The sequence below is a fragment of the Lissotriton helveticus genome, chromosome 5_1 (assembly GCF_964261635.1).
Source record: "Lissotriton helveticus chromosome 5_1, aLisHel1.1, whole genome shotgun sequence".
NCBI lineage: Eukaryota > Metazoa > Chordata > Amphibia > Caudata > Salamandridae > Lissotriton > Lissotriton helveticus.
In genome coordinates, this window is record NC_136065.1 from 23,161,989 (window position 1) to 23,182,075 (window position 20,087).

The 20,087-nt window shown below is 45.2% G+C and overlaps 1 protein-coding gene across 5 annotated transcripts in view; it reads left to right on the forward strand.

Moving 5' to 3' along the window:
• The window catches only part of PHF1 (PHD finger protein 1), an 836,267-nt gene that overhangs the window by 66,718 nt on the left and 749,462 nt on the right, over window positions 1–20,087 (forward strand). For all 5 annotated transcript variants that reach the window (XR_013594654.1, XR_013594655.1, XM_078641645.1 and 2 more), the window contains one exon: window positions 12,951–13,136. Coding sequence is in view for 3 of the 5 variants with exons in the window: in XM_078641645.1 (XP_078497771.1) it covers window positions 12,966–13,136 (171 nt within the window). In the remaining 2 variants the exon portion in view is untranslated. The remainder of the gene's footprint in view (window positions 1–12,950; window positions 13,137–20,087) is intronic.

A 20,087-nucleotide genomic window follows, 5' to 3' on the forward strand; every position in this document is an offset into this window, starting at 1 on the left:
AAAAGTCGACTGTTATGTGCTGCTTGAACCTTGTAATGTTTAACTCGCTGTGTACCATTGCTCATCGGCCATGTAGACACTGATCCTGCTTGCCATCTCCGATTTTCTTTGTCATGGTTGTAGATCGCTCTGTTTTTTGCTGTATACTGATCTCAGCTGCAACATCATTAAATACAATTAAAAAAAGATATCTGCATATCTATGATCACATACAGCAAGGTGACTGTTGCTTCTGGGTGATTTCACCATTTTTAAAGACTGGATGGCTGCAAGAATCTCCTCCTGCTTAATCGGACTATTCAGGCTGTCGCTGTCATCCGAGGCAAGGTTGGGGGGCGGGATTCCCATCAGGTAGTCCACTATGTCATATGATTGAGTCGGCGCCCGGCTAGAGTAAGTGTCGCTAAGATGGGAGTGGAAGACCCTGTTGATGGCATGTTGCGTACAAACAGTTTGACCCACATCGCCGTTTAAAATTTGAATAGGGGGACAGGATTCCTCCCGTTTATCCAGATGGGCGAGCATCACCCCTGTATTGTCCTCTTCAGCATGAAGTTTGTGTCAGTACACAGGGTTGATATATTTTTCTAATGTATGCCATTCATCTGAGAGAGTTTTACGGGTCTCACGTCAATCCCCCAGCCTATCTGGAAGTGCAGGGAGTACCCTTTCTATGTCCCTCATTACTCGCTTGCTCTCCTGTGTTATATTCCATATAGGTTCTATAATGTAGGCCTCTGTAAACTTGTTTCCTTTCACCTATATTCTATCCCTACATTACACTTGTTACGGTTTAGAGGGACTGACCTTTTCCTTAGATATTACACTGCATTCAGAACGCGGGAGTTCCCTAGTTCGAAATCTCATACATTATGCATGAGGGTTCTTGGAAGCACAGCAGGACTGCCATTTCCTGTATAAAATCTATGTACAAAGTTCATGCCCGACGTCATCCTTAGGCTGACACAGTAATAGAGCAAGGTAGGCCCCCTGGGGAGAGCTATGGGTATATATACATCACTTCTCGCTAAGATAGCTAGAGGAGACCGAGACTTCCCGGCTGACACACTGACCAGAGACTCTGAGGTTCCTGCATACAGACACTCCAGCTCGCAGTGGTCTTGCATCCCGCGCGGGGTGTCCAGGTCGAGGCCAGGACAGGGTCCCATAGTCTCCCTTCAGGTAATGGGGTTGACTGAATCCTAGAGGAATTCTTGGCTTAACACCTACTCCCATGATAGGTACAGTTAGGTACATCTAGTTAGGAAGGGATCGTAGGAGTACGCATATTTTTATCATGTGTTTTATATACTTGAATGTATTCATGATTTTAGTAAGATGGTAGAACTATACCATCCTTTTACCTTTATAGTACTGTTAATTATTTATATCTTATACTCTCTAACGGTTGTTGCAACACATCTGTTCTACACCAGAATAACAACTGTTCAATAAATGATTATTGAAAACGCCCAGCTTGGTTTATTTGGTGTATCTCTCTGAGACAGTCTAAGTAAGCACGAGAGACTGAGCGAAAGGTAGTATATTGTTTCCATGGTCCTGAGGAATCAGGGTTGTCATGTTCGATGGTTGCCAAGAACTATTCTCTCCTTGGTAAGAGGAGATTCTAGTGGCACTGTGAGCTAGTTGGTACAAGAAGGCCAACATACCCGGTGGGGGTGATCAGAGTTTGTCTGATACTAATCCTACAGTGTATGTTGTCTAAACGCGCAGATGCTGTATACTTTTTATAGGAACTACATGACACCTGAATGTCCGTCTCGAGTTGTAGCCTGACCCCGGATGTTATTTTAAGACAGATCCCCCGGAGAACTGATTTAATCGCCTCCCGAGCTATAGCTCTGCTCCCCGAGGTGCCCCAGTTCTTGTGAAAATAATGCAACAGTGAGTTAGCTACTGCAGTCTCAAACGAAGCAAAAGTCAGTGCTTCCGCAGGGAGACGCAAAAGAGGGATCACTGGTCTACCAGTCATTCTCACAAAAGTCAACTAGACAGGAGAATGGTATGACAGCTATTGAGGTAGATCACAGATTACAGACACCAGAGGTGCCAGGACATTGGAAATTAGACAATAATCCAGTCTACTCTGCGTACCTACCGCAAGAGTGTAGCAGAACTGTTTAACTTAAGGATGTCTGACTCTCGAAATGTCGGCAAAGTTTAATTCAGTTATCATGTACCATAGTGCCTCTGTCATATGGGGTTTGGTGTAGTGTCAAGGTGGGCTATGAGCCAGTGCACCATTTAGGACACAATTGCAATATCCTGCAAGGATAATATCAGCCACCCGATAAGGAGGCAGCCTGTGCTACAGCGATGTAGACGTCAGGACAGTCATTGTAAGGGGCATACATATTGATTAACAGACCTCTTGCCCATCTAGGGTACCATGAAGAATTATGTACCGTCCTTCCGGATCTAGGAAATGGTGCTGGTGAAGGAAGAGGACTTCCAGGGCCACTCAGATTAACACTCCCGAGGCAGAACCTGAGTAGGAAGTGGCGTATAGCTGCCTCCGTCAGAGTTTTCAGGGAGATGGTATACATTCCCCCCACCCACCAATCTATGTGGGTTTCTTGTAAAAATGCAATCAGGCCTCTCAAAATCATAAACGTGTTATCAGACCTGGAGGTTTAGTGACTTAAATTGTCCACTTGAGTGATTGTGATGCTCTTGACTCATACGGACACTGGTTTGAAATGATGTGATCCTGGGCATTTTCTTCATTTTCACATATGAGAGCACCTTCAAATATGTGAGTTAAGCATGTCAGCTGTACAAAAAACAATTTTGTTTGATTTACTAGGCAAAACATTTACTCCATATAATACAAATCGAGCCACATTTTGGATGCACATGACCCCTGACTTGCCTCTTAGTTCATTAACAGCATTGTCATCAGGGCAGGGGCAAGAATTTTTCTCAAATCATGTTTCAGAACTATCACTTTTAATGAATATAGTTCTAAAGCATGAAGTGGTAGCACACTATCGTTTGCAGTTTGCATATTTCCCATTGAAATGGCCACAAAATGTCTCACTGACAGCGGTTTTACTTATAAACTATAGTGTACAAACAATAAAGTTTGGAAATCGAGTTTCTGCAAATATATTTCATTTGCACATCACCAAGAAAAGTGTTCTGATTTGTTTTGCTCCTATTTGAATCTTTATTTGCATTACACTTCTGAATGACAAAAAAGTGCTTTCGGAATGGCTGATATATTTTGACATGTTAGGACTGTTCATTTAAAAGCTTTAAATGTTGTGGGTTAGAAATCTTTTTCTGACATCCTACAGCCCTTTGTTTCAGAACGATTGTGACAGCTCACTTTACTTTTTTCTCTCTCACTACAGCTAGAGGATTTTGTAAACACTATTTCCAATAATAAGATAATCAGCAATTAGTAAAAAGACAAACTGAGATTTGACCTCTGTCCTTGAACAGACAGCAAATGTGTCGAGACAAAAACAAGATTTAAAAGCATCTTTATTGCTTATTCACTTTCTGAATAAACAGAGCACCTTTTCCTTTCCAGCTCAAGTTCACTTGCCGCAACGGGCCTAAAAGTAGCTCAGCCTGATCAAATCTGACTCGCCATAGCGAGTGGCGCTTGTTGGACCTGAGATTACCGGTCCACCTAGGGTAGCCTGGCTCAGGTTGTAAGGCCTTACTCTAAGGCGAACGGTTGCACTTGCGTCACACTCAATACAGTAGCACAGCGTACTTCCACTTAAAAATGACACTACACCTTCACTTTAGAAAAATAGAAAAGCTTTATCTCTTTTTTTTTTAATACTTGAATTCAGTTGCATAAGCCTTAACATGCCATCATTTTACATTAAATGTTCCTATTTCTGTGACTCTAGGACATGGCACAAATTTAATATCTCTAGTGAACCTCACTTAGTCATTCAATTAATCATCAGGATAAATTCAAACAGATCCCTTTCTCATGTAATAGTCCATTTAAATAGTTTAAAGGTTAGGGTGAGGTCCTGAGGCAGATTGATAACAAGCATAAATAAGAGGGGTGTAGGGGGATGGGAATGTGCGAGGCAGCCCCCCACTCAAAAAGTCTACAAACAATTAGTGCCTCGCCCATGTAAACATCCTTCTTCTACGTAGACCGGGTAGGGATGTAGATTATCACTCCTACCTTGGATATGTCCAATAACATAAACAAAAAGGTCTGGATGTATTCTTTTCACTTAAAAATAATTCACACAGGACCAATTCATTCACCAACAAAAAAGTAGTGAAAGATAGAGAGAGTACCTCACGGTAGAACAACCCGAGGGGGTTCCCGGTCAATGATTCCCGGTATACCCACTTCTCATCATCGGCGACTCTCTCTATTTGTGAAAAGACAAACGTGCACTCAACAGGAAAGTAGTGCGGACGTGAGAATAGTGAGAAAATGAAGACAAAACACAAATAGTGATCAACATAGAAAGGTGTACAAATACACGTAACGAAACCCCATGAAAACCACACCAAAAAACAAATCAAATGGGTGGTGGTGCTTTGCTTGCTGATGCCGTTTTATTCTGATGCAGCAAAGCACTACCAATTAAAATTGGTTACTATTATACCAACACAGATTATCTCCTCAAGCCGACATGTTTCATCGCTCCTTCTTGTGGCGATTTCATCAGGGCAACTGAGGGGTTTGTTATTCTCAAACTTTTCACATTAAAAATGGACCTGGAGTGCGCAATGTCAGCACATACCCGCGTCACTCCTCAGGACTCCGTGCCAAATGTTCACGTGTCCGTGACCTGGACAATTCACAGTCACTCAAGCCACGTCCCTCCGGCGCTTGGTGGACCGTCGGAAGCGCCGGAGGGACGCGGCTTGAGTGACTGTGAATTGTCCAGGTCACGGTCACGGACACGTGAACATTTGGCACGGAGTCCTGAGGAGTGACGCGGGTATGTGCTGACATTGCGCACTCCAGGTCCATTTTTAATGTGAAAAGTTTGAGAATAACAAACCCCTCAGTTGCCCTGATGAAATCGCCACAAGAAGGAGCGATGAAACATGTCGGCTTGAGGAGATAATCTGTGTTGGTATAATAGTAACCAATTTTAATTGGTAGTGCTTTGCTGCATCAGAATAAAACGGCATCAGCAAGCAAAGCACCACCACCCATTTGATTTGTTTTTTGGTGTGGTTATCATGGGGTTTCGTTACGTGTATTTGTACACCTTTCTATGTTGATCACTATTTGTGTTTTGTCTTCATTTTCTCACTATTCTCACGTCCGCACTACTTTCCTGTTGAGTGCACGTTTGTCTTTTCACAAATAGAGAGAGTCGCCGATGATGAGAAGTGGGTATACCGGGAATCATTGACCGGGAACACCCTCGGGTTGTTCTACCGTGAGGTACTCTCTCTATCTTTCACTACTTTTTTGTTGGTGAATGAATTGGTCCTGTGTGAATTATTTTTAAGTGAAAAGAATACATCCAGACCTTTTTGTTTATGTTATTGGACATATCCAAGGTAGGAGTGATAATCTACATCCCTCCCCGGTCTACGTAGAAGAAGGATGTTTACATGGGCGAGGCACTAATTGTTTGTAAGCAGATTGATAACAAGACAAAATTATGGAATCAGCAGATGGTTGTTTCAATTGTCTTGCAAACTAGTGCTGGAATGGAGTAGTCAGTTAATTCTCAGTGAAACATTTCAACTTGAAATCAAATCCAAAATGTACATTCACCTTTCCGAATATAGATATTGGTTTTAGGAAAGGATCACAGTTCATGCATTTAGTTAGATAAGGTGCGGCTCCAATCTCGTGAATAACCCTGCCTATAGTTGGTTACTTCACCATTATTTGCATTGCTACAGTTGGTTCAGCCGTTGTTCCTTGGTTCGCTTATCACTTACAAAGTTAGAGAGACCTCCCTGTGTAGCTCCGCTGAATACAGCCCCTCAGTCCCCCTCATGCACTCAACTTCTGTTAGGCGCGGAGTCTAGGTATTCACCAGGCCCAGCAGAGGGATCCGTGGGTCTCACTCCTCCCTCCCCGCTCCATATCCCAGCTTACTTCTGAAGGAGGCGTTCGAGCGGCCAGTCCGCCCAGTGCTGGCCGTTTGGGGGACCAAGCCTTTCCTCTCGGGAGTCTCGAGGGCTCATGGCCCAGTTGGTTTACGAGAGGCTCACGAAGGCAGATTCCCCCCAGGAGACAGAGCACACCTCAATTCCTGGCGCTCCGCTGCCCCCGCGCCTCCCTCTCCACACACCCACCGAGAGAGGGCGAACTCCTCCTCCTCACTTCGACACCGCCTCAGGGGAGCCGGCCGCTTCTCAACTCTGGCGCCGGCCCCGTTCTTCCGGCAATATGTAACTTTCCACGCCTACCAGCTCAGGCAGAGTTCAACGGGGCAGTTCTCTCACAATACGGGGCCCGCCCCAGCCAACTCTCACACTTCTCGCTGGAAAGCTAGTCCGGCGTTCCCGCTTCACAGGAGTTCAGCGGCACCACAGGGAGCACTGGCTCTCGCTAAGTGAACTTTGGAGAGAATCAAGGTATCGATGTAGAAATCCCACTTCCCCCTCCTCTTCACGTGGGGGCTAGGGTCAGATAAGGTCTTAAATGCCCCACAGTCTGTTTTCACTCCACTAGAGGGAACAGCAGCAGCGCAGGACCCTGCAGGACTCTCACTCACCACCTTGGTCTCAGGCGAAAGGATGTCCCTCTGTGACCTGGTGTTCTCGAGGTTCAAGGGGGGGGGGGTTTGAAGTTCAGTTATCTCTCTTTCACAGGGATACTGGGTCCCCTCAGTCTCTCCCACAGCTGGGTCAGTTCAACAGGTAGGGAGGCAGATTCACCACACCAGCAGCAGCTCTTTAGAACAGAACCATCATCCTGGTCAGGATCACCTTTCCTCATACCCCGTAGTCTGCACTCCAGTCAGAACTGTGTGATGACCAAAATGGCCGACCAGTCAGCCCCCTTTTATAACCTAGCCCCAGGCCACCAGAAGGTTCTAGATCCCCCTAATGTTAGCCTATGGCCATGGCTCTGAGGTAAAACTTTGACAGTTGGCAGGCCACCATTTTGTGGGTGACCTTTTACTCTTCCTCCATTTTAGAGGAGCACCTGCACCTCACTACTAATAGATGATAATGAGGCGCCCAGAGACGTAGGTTCAACACCAGGACAAAAATGTAGTGGACACACAAGAAAAATATAGAAGGCAAAAAGGGGATAAAATTAAAAAAATAATAATTAGGAGGGACCACCCAAAGGGCTGACAGGTCTAACACCGCTTACATTTTTCGATGCCTGGAATTCTACACCTTTATAGATTTTTAAATTGTCATGAACCCTCCTATGCTTTTCTAACTGGGCAATACTATGGACATTCCATGTCATAATCTTAGCCGTGTATTCCGCCAATTATTGATATTGATAATCCTCCCCAACCCTCCATCCAGGACAGCCACAGCTTCAGTACCGTTCTACGAAGGTGGGTCAGCGATACTTGTGAGGCCTGTGTTGCACAAGAGCGAGATACAACATCCCAAGACATTACACCTGTGAACTCAAATCCATTGCCCAACTCCCCCGCTCCCTATGGGCAGCAGCACTACTACCACCTACACAGCAACAGGCCAGCCGAGGGCTAGCAATGGCCGCCCCATTGCCCAAAATGAAAAACCAAATCAAATCTGAAACAAGTGTATGCTGTGCTAGAGTTGAAGACTCAAGTGAAAGTGCCCTCAGGCCCCCCTACGTGCCTCACAACTATCCTAGAACTTCCTGCCAATATAATAAAACAGCAAAGTAAACATCTATTATGCATTACAATTCTTTCAGCCCACCTCCCTCGATCAATAATTCAGTAAAGGTCTTGATCGACAAATGTGTCCCATAGGTTGAATCACCTTTGACCGGCTCCACCCAATGGAGCTCAAAAGCCATGTTTTTGGGGCCTTACCCCTCCACCTCCAATTCCACACAATACTCACTGTTTGTTGTGCAAACCTCAAAGTTCAGCCCATGCCAGTGCTATCACTAGCTGTGCCAGGATCACTTTGGCAATGTTGAAAGGACGCCTGGAACTCAGGAACCATATCTGTAACCTGGAGCGTGCCATCAGGACACACCATGATCTTTTCAGATTGCCTACATCCATCCAGACTCCCTCGACGCCCCCTTCGCTTTCGGAGATGGGTAGGGTGTGCCTGCTTATGGGGGGCTTGCGATTCTGTTGATCCATGCTCTGGCTAGAGGTCTTAGGGATAATCTGGGCTAAGGGCCTATGCTAACAAGTGGTCAAGTGTCAGTCTTTATATACCTAATCTTATCCGAAGTTGTAATTTCTGGCATAAGTTTAAGAATGTTTGACATAGATTAGATGCATTGAGTTGTGTGTCCCAGACTAATGTCTTATCAGTTATAGCTATGTCATTAGTTGAAGGACTTGACACTAACAGTTCTTAGAAAGATACGGTCAGATGACATCTGCATCAAATGGCAAACAAGATAATGATTCTGTTTGAATCAGTAAAAGATGTTGACTTCTATTGTCTAACATTGAGAACACGGTGACCTCCATTATCTACAATGGTGCCAGGGCCTACATAAAATAAATTGGGACTTTAATGGCTTGACATAAAGTCTGCGATCATAGAAACCCCATGCACCACATTTTTACTTCTTACCCCAGCAGCCTGAAATCCTCAACTCCGAAATGTGGAATGATGTTACTTCCAGTTGAGGAGCTTCCGAACCTCTGGATCTAGAACTTCTGGTAATACTGGTGACATTTTATTTACCCGTTGCTACCATTCCATAACAATATTATTAATTGGTTCTGCTATCACTGAGCTATGAGGTACACTTTTTAAAAAAAATGAAAGGTGTGTAAATGGCTAACTTGATCTTATCAGGATTTGAACTTATGGTCTACAGGGTACCCAGATAACGATTGCGAGTGCTTAGGTTACACTCCCATCTGACCTGCATATAATGTGTGATGGACAGGAGTGGAAGAAGACCAAAGCATTCGTCGAAAATGTTGACCAGCTGGTTTTAAAAGGGTTATGGTTACTAAGATAAAATAGAAATTCTGATTATTTAAAAAAATATATATAAATGGGCCACCTACTCTGGGCATTCCATACTAGGACTTAATGATGTTCATGATTCACTGGAACCCAACGAGGTCGTATGGTCCCGGAAGGGGTTCTCACCCTTAATAGTTTTCCATGGAATGCTTTTGCCAAGTCCTTGACCCTTCCCCTTCAAGTTATGACTGTCCATCACTAGGACATCAGCTAAGGTATGTTAAAAAGTATTGTTAAAGCAAACAAACTGAGCTAAGTTTCATGGTGTAACGTGATCAAGTAACCTCTAATTAGCTGCCCAGACTGAATATTGAACAGATTATTGCTCTTCAGAAATGGAGCAAGAAAGATTCACAGATGATTGAAAGTGGGAGAGAATTCAATGTTTTGGCCACTGTAGTGGAAAAACTTCTATCCCCAAAGACAACTGTTGTCGCTTTATGGATAGACCATAGAAACAAATGTGTAGACCTTAAGGACCTCAAACTTTTAATTTGTAAATTTTAAGGATCTCGAAATTTGGAGGTCAAAAGGTCAGGAAAACACTGGTGAACAGATTTGTGGTTGATAGTCATTGCAGTGGAAGGAAATTACCCCATTGCGCATACACAGCTAATGTAGCTGCCTATGTACAATAGAGATCGCATTTTTAAGGGCCCTTAATTAGCCAGGCAGCTGCATTTTGTATTAGCTGTTGGTGTGTTAAGATCGTTTCATGAGCAACAAGGTAGATGGTGTTGCCTAACACAATTGTGATTTTATCAGCATACTGATTACAAGGTCATGAAGACTTTTTTCTTAAAAGGGAATAGAGATAGCTGCATCTTCAGTTGGGAAAAACATGAGTTGAACACTATAGCTTCCTTAGTATCCAATGCTAGATTAAAATCTAGGTAAATGCACAGATTGCAAAAAGATGCTGAAGCCTTACGGCTAGAGCGGTCAACCTCGAAGGTGGGGAAACTGGTTCAAGTCTTGGCAACGAGGCTCAACATCCTGTGCTTCTGGGCAAATTGCTTAATCTCCTTGTGCCTACCAAAAATTAATGTGTTCATCTGTAACGAAACTGGCGCTCATGTAAAGTGCTCTGATACCTGATGTCTCGGATCTAGTTCCCGCTATATAAAACTCTAAGAATTTGTTTTTCCTGGAGTGGAGTGGGAGAAGGGCCCATTATAGAGGACCATTGTAGGCCTTCTTGAGCTGGTTGGTCCTGTCCGATGATAACAAATATGGGTTAACCGGATTCAAAATCATGCCATTTTTAGACATCCACCTGTGGGTCAGCAATTGTCTTTCTGCCAGAGGCAGTAGAAGTTTGTGTGGTGAGGGGCAATCCAAATATCATTTGGGTATCATCAGCATACACCGAGAATCTGCCCCCAGTGGGGTTAAGGAGATTGTAGATGTTAAAAAAGAGTTGACAGTATCGATCCTGAGGACACAAGAATCTGAGAGCTTTGGATTTTGACCTGAACAAAGGTAGAGTGACTGATGGTCTGTCAAGAAAGAGATTGGCCTGTTAAGCTCATTACATTTGATGCCTGAATACCTGCATCAGTAAGCTTGATGGCAAGACTGCTATGATCAAAAGTGTAGAAGGCCGCAAATAACGGCAAAACAAATGCAGCCTCAGCTCCACTGCTGTCCACAAGCTTCCATGGGTCATATACTACTAATTAAGTCCACCAACTCAGTACTTCGTCCTGGACAAAATCAAACCTGAAATGAATTGAGTAGATGTAAAGACTCTCATGTTAAATGTGTTCATTGCCACACTCCCTTTTTGCTGTTTGATGTATAATGTGTGGTTTGATCTTTCATTTGCTACTTATTGAAGAATTCAAAAAGAACAATTGATGGACAGAATGCAGAATACTTTCACCTCAATACAGAGATCTGGTCCTAAATCTATTGTCTGTTGCTACCCATGCCATTCGAGTTTGAACCCAGCCATATGCAGATCAGTCTTGACCCTGCTCCCTATGGGAACAGTCCAGCTCGAACTGCCAGGCCAGGTCATCCCTGGACTTGAAACAAGCATCCTAGGACCGGTTTTGGGGGTTCATCCCTCATCAGCCAGGCTAGCTTGACTCCAGTGGCATGGAGAGCACAGGACCCAGTCTGAGTATACCTGTCCCACTCGGAGTGACAAATGCAAAAAGAACAATTGATGGACACAATGCTGAACAATGTCATATATTCACCCCAGTACTGAGATCTGGGACTAAATCCATCGTTTTTTTGCTCCCCATGTTTGATTTGCTCTGCATTCTGTCCATCAGCTGTGTGTCTTTTGCCTACTCGCCCTAAGTGCGCTGGGTATGCCCAGACGTGGGTCCCGGGCACACTATGCCACTAGATTCAAGCTAGCCTGCCTGATGAGGGGTGATGCCCCGAAACCGGTCCCAGGATGCTTGTTTTCGGTACAGGGAGGACCTGGCTTGGCAGTTTGGGCTGGACTGATCCCATGAGGCACAGCGTCAAGACTGATTTGCATATAGCTGGGTCTAAACTGGGGAGGCATGGTGAGCAAAAGAGCAATGGATTTAACCCAGATCTCTTGACGGGGGTGAATGTTTGATTTGCTCTGAATTCCGTCAAGGATCTCTCTGTCTTTTGCTTTCTCGCCCGAAGTGCGCAGAGTATGCCCAGACCTTGGTCCCGGGCTCACTGTGCCACTGCATTCAAGCTATCCTGGCTGATGAGGGGTGATGCCCCGAAACCGGTCCCAGGATGCTTTTTTGTGGTCCAGGGAGGACCTGGCTTAGCAGTTCGGGCTGGACTGTTCCTATGAGGCACAGGGTCAAGACTGATTTGCATATGGCTGGGTCTAAACTGGGGTGGCATGGTGAGCAAAAGAATGATGGAATTAACCCACATCTCCTGACTGGGGGTGAATGTTTGATTTGCTCTGCATTGTGTCCATCATCTGTGTGTCTTTTACATGGTGAGGGATTGGCATTGCTGCTCCCCACTGAGCACTCTTAGGTGGTTTGATTAATTTGAGGCCTGCCTTGTGCCATACATCATCATTGCTAGACTACATTGTTCTCTGTTGATGTATGGTTGTTTTCGATTGGGTATTTTCTATGTTTGTCAGTGTCCTTTGAATACCACAGATTTTTCAATCAATGTTAGGTCTTTGTTTAGTGTATATCCTGCACAGTAAGTGATAGTTTTCTTCTGTGTGTTTAGGTGTCTGGAAGTTTTATTTTTTCTCCTGTGTGTTTAGGTGTCTGGACGTTTTATTTTTGCATAGACAACATTTCTCATTTTGAGACTTGTGATCAGATTGAGTCATGGTTGGGAACAGTAACGTGCCAGAGATATGCCTGATACATCTCCTGTTCTGGACTGTTGGCATGTTTCTCCTTAGGAGCCACACAGTGTGAGTCGTGGGGAACTTGGTTTAACATCCCATCCCTCGTACCATTCCTGTGGAAATGGTTCTCTTGCATCTGGTGTTCTGCACAACATCCTGAGTGTTATCCATGCGGTGGCAGCTCTAGTTAATCTTGGTTCTCCTCCTGTGTGGTTCATTCTGTTTGCAATACCTTCGGTGTTGGATATTCAGTCCCTCTCTTGTCCAGGTTGTAGTAGGTGTGTTGGTGTGGTTCTGTATTTGAAAGCAATAGGCAGGATTTTGTAGCCCTTCTTATGTCTGCTCTGTGTGTGGTTCTATTGGATGACTAAGGAGAACCTTTCTCATCACTTCGCTTTTGTGCTGTTTGGATGCTAGGAGTTGCTGTTTTTTTTCGTGCTGTTGCAAAAGTTCAAGATACTTTTCCTATTGCTGTTCCCACTCTCTCCTGCACTGAATTCTTTTTTCTGTTCTCTAGGATGGTTACAATGTGATGGAGGACACCTCACCATCCCCCTTGTGCCGCAGCTCACACACCAGCCCCAAGGCATCCTGCAGCCAGGTGAAGCGGCCCCGCTTTCAAACCCTGACTCGCTTCTGGGAGGGGCAAGACGTGCTGGCCCGCTGGACTGATGGCCTGCTATACCTTGGTATCATCAAAAAGGTAAGTCACCCAGCTTCCCTTAACATGGAGGGAAGGATCCAACATGAATTAGCATTCATGCTTTCACTCTTAAAGTTACAAATACTTAACCCTTTATTCCTACAATTGTGAATGTATCCAGATACAAATGTATGAGCGCTTAAACAGCAGTTTTGGCATTGCTTTCTGAAAGAAACAGTCGGGCTTTCTTTAGAAGAGTGAGGTGGTACCTGATCATCTTTGTTATTTTTGCCAGTCTGTTCACTGAGGGAGATGCTGATATCCTGGGTGAAACCAGGTGAACAAGCATTCTGTGAGAGTTGAGGTTCGAAGCAGTCAAGGTTCATGTCCTTGAGCCAGGTTTGTCCTGTATCTTGTTTGTTGTTCTTGGCAAATAAAAATTCTGCATTAATGTTTTTCAATTTTAGGTATGCACTGGACACCCAGGTCTGAATGATGTGCAAGTGTTTGAGGCATTGGGTGTTTGAAGCAGAGGAGACTTTAAAGTAGAGTTGTGGAATTCTACTGGAGGGGCGGGGGGAGGGCGTGTTCAAGATGGCAGACGGCTGAGTGGTGCTTATCGGTCTCTCCCTGCCACTATAACACCACCTTTTAGCATGCCAGCATCCCTGATGGGCCTCGCAGCTGCCGGTGGTGGGGGGCTTGCATCACGGCCGAGACGCTGGCCGGTAGACCTGAATCCCAACTTCCTTAAAGACATGTTCATGAAACAGGGGGAAGCAGCGCCAGATGAGAAACAGACAGCGACTGGAGGAGAACACAAGGCGGATTCTGACGATGGGGAGGGCCCTGTCACCAAGTCCATGCTGGAATACATCTTCACATCACTTGGAGGAGGCCTCCAATCCATGAAGACAGAGTTGGCGGCGGACCTTCGGGACGTTCGTCGAGATCTTGAGGAGTTAGGAGACTACACTAGGAGACTGAGAAAGGAGCAGAGAGGAAGAGATGGAGTGGCTGCAACAAGAAGTCCTGCGTCTTAAGGAGCAACATCTAGACTTACAGGCACACAGTGAAGATTTACAGAAACGTTCCCGCAGGAATAATATTTGCATCAGGGGAGTACCAACACATGCTGAGGGAGCTTACCTTCGGAATATCCTGGTGTGTGTACATGCGCGCGTCAGTCCTGAGAGTTACTGCGTCTGGGGCAATAACCGCATCTGTGGTCCCTGCTGCGTCTCTGTGCCCGACTCACGCCGGCTGGGCCGGGCGCTGTACACTCCGAGCCCCACTGTTCACAGGGGGCTTATCATGGCTCTTCTCTTCTCTCTCCGTTTTTTAAAGACTTCCAACAGTGGGACGGTATTACACCTTCCACTTATAGGGACTATTCGAGTGTCATACACAACACCACTCTTTAAGCCGCTTCTACATATTCATGACATTACTCAGAAACAGCTGATTAAATCATATGAACCGCAAGGGTCTTTTCGGAATATGCGACTTCATCCTTTATTACATCGTGGCCTTTCTACTTGACCACCATACAGGACCAACTGTACTGAACTGCCGATTTTAGCCTTGAAAAAGTCACTGGTGTGCTGTTTTTTCCTGACTGGCTGTTTTTCTTGACTGAAAATGCAAGCTCCAATGGGAAACAATACTTGGCTCTTGTCTTTGAACTGTTGAATCTACAAATTACTAAGAGAAGTGGAAGCATATTATGTTGATTGTTGTAATGAGTGCTATAGTACCCATTCTTCATGTTAATACGGAGGTCTTTAGCTAAAGTGTGTTATGCATTAAGGGTAGTGTGATGCATTTGTACCATATGGTACCACATTGAATTTCTATGTACAGTTCTGATTACTGACACAGTAGTACGCTACGAGAAAAGTGCGATCAAAATGCCATCACTACCCCTTCTAATTGTTTGTAAATTGACTACAAAGTGTACGGTTGTGGTCTCCGTGCTGCAGCAAGATTGGAAGCCAGACTTTGTCATTACAGGAGATGGTGGTCTTTGATGTGGTCTTGGAGTTGAACAGAGACTGCTTTTTCTGTGGTTTTCCCATGATTGATAGGCGAGTGCTGAGTCGGGAGTGAGCGAGGTCATTATGGTCAAGTGTAGGTTTCTTTGACTGGGTGGATATGGCCTGTCTTGTGAGCTTTTGGGATGATGCCTTGAGTGAGGAAAGCATGGACAATGGTAAGTAGGGGAAAGAGAGCATCTCCAGCGAGAGTTTTGTTGAAGGACAATGGTAAAACAGCATCTTCATAGGAAGTGGCTTAGAGCGAGTGGAGTGCGTCAGCTGGATCTTGGACAGGTCAGTCTTTGAAGGCTAACTATTGTGGGATTCTGCAGAAGGGGTAGGCCTGGTATTGTTGTTTTGTTGAATCTTCTGATTTACTTGTTTGAACCGATCACAGAGAGTTTATGGAAAATATAATGAGCAATCGGAACCAAATTGTCTTTCAAGAGTATTGTGTAAGGTTTATCAGTGTGCAAGGCTTCGAGTTTTCTTACTACACTGGTTGATGTTTTGGGGATTAAGAGGCTGTTTCCCAAGTAAATAACATGATAACTGTTGTATCTCGATGCTCAGAAAGTTTGTGGGCTGAGGTTTCAAGACTTGAAAATTGCAGCAGGAGGGTCTGGAATCCTGTTGACAACCATGCTTTTCACTGACAAACGTGTTTACTTCTTCCTGTTAACCCTTGTGGCTACCACCTAAGAAAATAATCCTTGCATGAATCTACCTAAAGTCCTGAGCTCACAAGAAAGGAGGCAAATTGGGACAGTCCAACAGGTATTCAATGTCTGTTTTCAAAGCCCAATAGTGTAACGTCAACCACTAGCTAGTGTACTATTTTCTAATTGATATTTTCATCATTACTTGTAAGGGTTACTTGTTTTTTTTGGAAGGTTTAGTTGCCCATTGTCTAAAGGAATCAAGCGCTGAAGTTCTTTTGGTTAACTGCATGCATTTTGTGACCAATTTATTTCGTTAGGCAAGCAGGAGACAATATGTACACTAGCAGCAAGTTTAATAGAATAATGCTATCCTCCTGTCTAAGGGAAAGTCAGCAAATTCTCCTTAGGTGTTTTGCAAAAATATTTTATGTTTTACCAGAACTCAAATCTGGATTCTGTGTGGCCTCCGAAGTCTGGTAGATCTAGTCTGACTACTTCACTTAGCTGCATGAGAAACCCATAGAAGGAAGGAGTAGGCTGTGACACACAACACAAGTAACCCTACTTTCACCCACTCCTTGAGCAGAAGAGGGCAGTGGTGCCCTTTCGGGGTAGTGATGCAACTTCAACGGTCGAGAAAGGCAAGTGGATTAGTGTCACAGTGAGAGCTGAGCATGGTTTGTGGCAGTGTGATGTACCAACAAAGATCTGACCACAGAAGGATGGAGTGTTCCTCGGCAACACACAAGACTTGGTCAAGCGGCTATTTAAACTTACCTTCCCTCCGCACAAAAGTGGTTCTTCTTTGTCTTAAAAATATTGTGATTGAGCTAACACAGTCTTCATTGTCAGCGATTATGGTTTTAGATTCAAGCTTGACAGCAGCAGTAGATCTCCAGTGTCAAGCTACTTCTTGCACTGGTAATGGTCCTAACCGCAGCGTTTGAAGCAGAAATACTCCTAGGCCATGAGCATAAAGGGGAGTCTGCCTCCTTCAGGTTACTACAACAGACACTTTTTCATCACCTCTCTTAGTCCTGCCACAACTTTATAATAGAGCAGCCAAACATCCTACCGCCAATTCACAAAGTGCAAAAAGTTACACTACAGTACCCTAAACCGCTTAAACTCTCTTATTCCAATGGTCCAAAACATAATTTGCTAACTCTTACATTTGTAGAAGTCAGGACTAACCTACACCTCAATGTGGCTACACCTAGCTGCCATCACATCTTGAATGCAGAACAGGGAACACTCCTCACTGCGCAAGAATCCCGTCATTAAAGCCTTCATGGAATGCCTTTAATGTGTCATCCCATTCAGTGTGCCACCCACCCCAGTCTTGAACCTCAGTGTTGCCCCAGTATTGGAAATTTCATAGATTCCCATGCTTTGTATCATTCCCCCGTCGTCGGAATGGGAGCCTCGGTAAATAAAAATACCATAGCAGTAAGTACAAAAGAGAAAACTAGGCCTAGGCCTCATCTCATTTTGTAGCTTATCCACCTCTTTTTGTAAAAGAGACCAGAAATTCAGCAACAACCAATCAGAATAGCCTCACCCCATAGAACCCTCCTGAGAGAGCCTCAGAGCCTCTGATTTCTACTGCACGTTGTGCTAGGGAGTCTCCACTGAGCTCTGCTCAGTTTTCTCTTCAGATTGGATTTTTTTCCATTTCTTCAACTTTAATATATCTGACAAGGAGAAGAAGGTGTTATTTAGAGCTTGTGCTACTTGTTCTAAGAAGAGGCTGTTTGTGGAGGACAAGCATGAGGACTGTATCTACTGCTTGTACCCGGACCACAAGGCCACAGATTGTAAAATCTGCAGAACATTCTCTACAAAGTCCTTGAGAGACAGGGAAGGCCGCTTGTTGAGTTGGCTCCAGAAAATGGAGTCACTTAAGGAGGTTTTGTCATCTGACAGTGAGGATTCTTTCTCAGCTCTGTCCTCCAGAAGATCCAAGAAGAGGGGTAGGTCATCCCCTTCAACATCTACTGAGCCCCCTGTGAAAGCCTTACAAAAGACCTCTGATAGGTCTGAAAGGGCTAGTCCCATAAAATCTCCTCACCGAGGTGTAAAGGAGAGGCTGGGACAGACTGAGAAGACACAGACAGCTAGGAAGGTGAAGAAAAGTTTATCTGTTACTTCTCCATCATCTGAAAAGGAGAAGGGAGGTAAAAAACCTTCTGCTGTCCCTCAGGACGGAAGATCTGACAAGAAACCACGTCCGTCGACGACGAAAACAGCTAGTACGTCGACGACTACTTCCAGAAAGGACTTACGTTCAGGTACAGCTTCGTCGACGGCGGCTTTGTCGACGGCAGCGGCATTGATATCTTCGTCGACGTTTAAGGTACCTGTTTCCTGCTCGTCGACGATGGTGCTCACATCTTCAACGATAATGACGACGAAGATAGTGTTGACGACGACGAGGACAACGTCGACGACAGCCATGATGATTCTGACGACGAGCTCGTCTACGACTCTGTCGATGATCAACCCGCCGTCGCCAAAATCCATCTCTCCGTCGACGGTCCTGTCGTTGGTTCCATCGACGACGATTTCGCCGACGTTTCCGTCGCAGACGAGTCCGTCGACGATTCAAAGGGTCCGCATATCTATAAAAAGGCAACAAATTACCCCAGAGATGACATCTCCTCTGCGTGTAACACCTTTGCCTCCCACTTTGCTTCTTGATGAGGAGTCTGATGAGGATGAGGATGGTCCTTATGGAGATGCTTATAGCCCATCCGAACTACAAGTAAAATTTCAGGATTCGGATTCTGATGAGTGCTATACTGAAGAGCGCCAGTTTGTTCAGCAAGAAAGGCCTCCACAAAAATCACGTCAGGATGTGGTGGCAATGCCGTCCTCTCTTATAACGGACTTACAATTGATGTTACAAGACAAAAAGAGGTTTCCGTCGCAAACGGCGGAACAGCAAGAGCGTCCTCCTTCTCCATCTATTCCTACTACTCCTGCAATGGCAGTGACGCCTCTTGTTTCTCGAGTTCCGGAACCAGAACCCAGAGAGAGCTATCAGGAGGTTGTGACTGTTCAGGACGATGATGTCTCATCTGATGGAGATCTTCAGGTTGATCCTTCTCATGACCTGGATAGAGGTTGGGACGATGATGTCACCCAGGATCCTGGTTCACCAGTGCCGTATACTGCAACCCCCCCCCCCCTCCAGCTGACATTGGAGGTTTCCATAATCTTATGGAGCGGGCGTCCAAGAGATTTGGCCTTCCTATTACAACGGTGCAATCAGACTGTTTCCTTTACGACTTCAAGGAACTTTACAGAAAGTCCATTCGTTCAATACCAATAATTGAACATGTATGGTCGGAAGGTACTAAGGTGATGCAGAATCCGGCAACAGTCATCCCTGTTCTTCCTCGGCTGGAGAAGAAATATAAAGCACCAGAAGGCAGTCCCGCTTGCCTGACTGGTCAGCCGAAGCCGGACTCAGTCATTTCCCAGGCGGCTCAAAGCAACTCCAAAAATCCTTCAACACCACTTACGACACCGCCAAACAAGGAAGGAAGACGTCTGGACAATGTGGGAAAAAGGTTTTCTGCTATGGCCTCCTGGTTCGAGCTGCTAATGCTCTTGCTATCTTGGGCAGATATGATCGCCAGATGTGGTGCGATTTATCCCCGTTTGTGGACCAAATTCCGGATGGAGCGAAGGATGAAGCCAGGAAAATACTGGTGGAAGGGGAGCGTTCCTCTTCAGAGGTGATAGATTGTGCTATGGACATAGCAACAACAGCTTTCCGTGCATTGGCGGGTTCGGCAGTCTTAAGGCGTCAGGGCTGGCAACGGCAACCTGGTTTTGCCAGGAAGTTCAAAATAAGATCTTGGACTTACCTTACGACGGAGAGATGCTTTTTGGAATGCATGTAGATGATGCCCTTCAAGGCATCAAGAAGGACACAGACACGGCAAGGTCCTTGGGGACATTGAATTACCACAAAGTTCCTTTCAGAGGTGCGAGAGGAAGAGGTTTTTCCTCGTACAGAGGTGGCAGTCAACAGCGCTACTCTTCGTACTCCCAGTCCTCTCAATCTTACAAGCCACAATACTCACAGCGCCAAGGTCAGTCGGCGTCTTTCTCTCATCAGCCACCAAGAGGGCGTCAAGGGCGTCAAGGGAGAGACAATTCTAAGCGACAATAGTGGCTTCATGGCTCTTTCTACTGTTCCTACCCCCTAATAACATGAGTGGGGGGCAGGATTTCTCATTGTCTACGCAGCTGGAAGGTCATTACATCAGACCAGTGGGTTCTGAATATCATTCAGGGTGGCC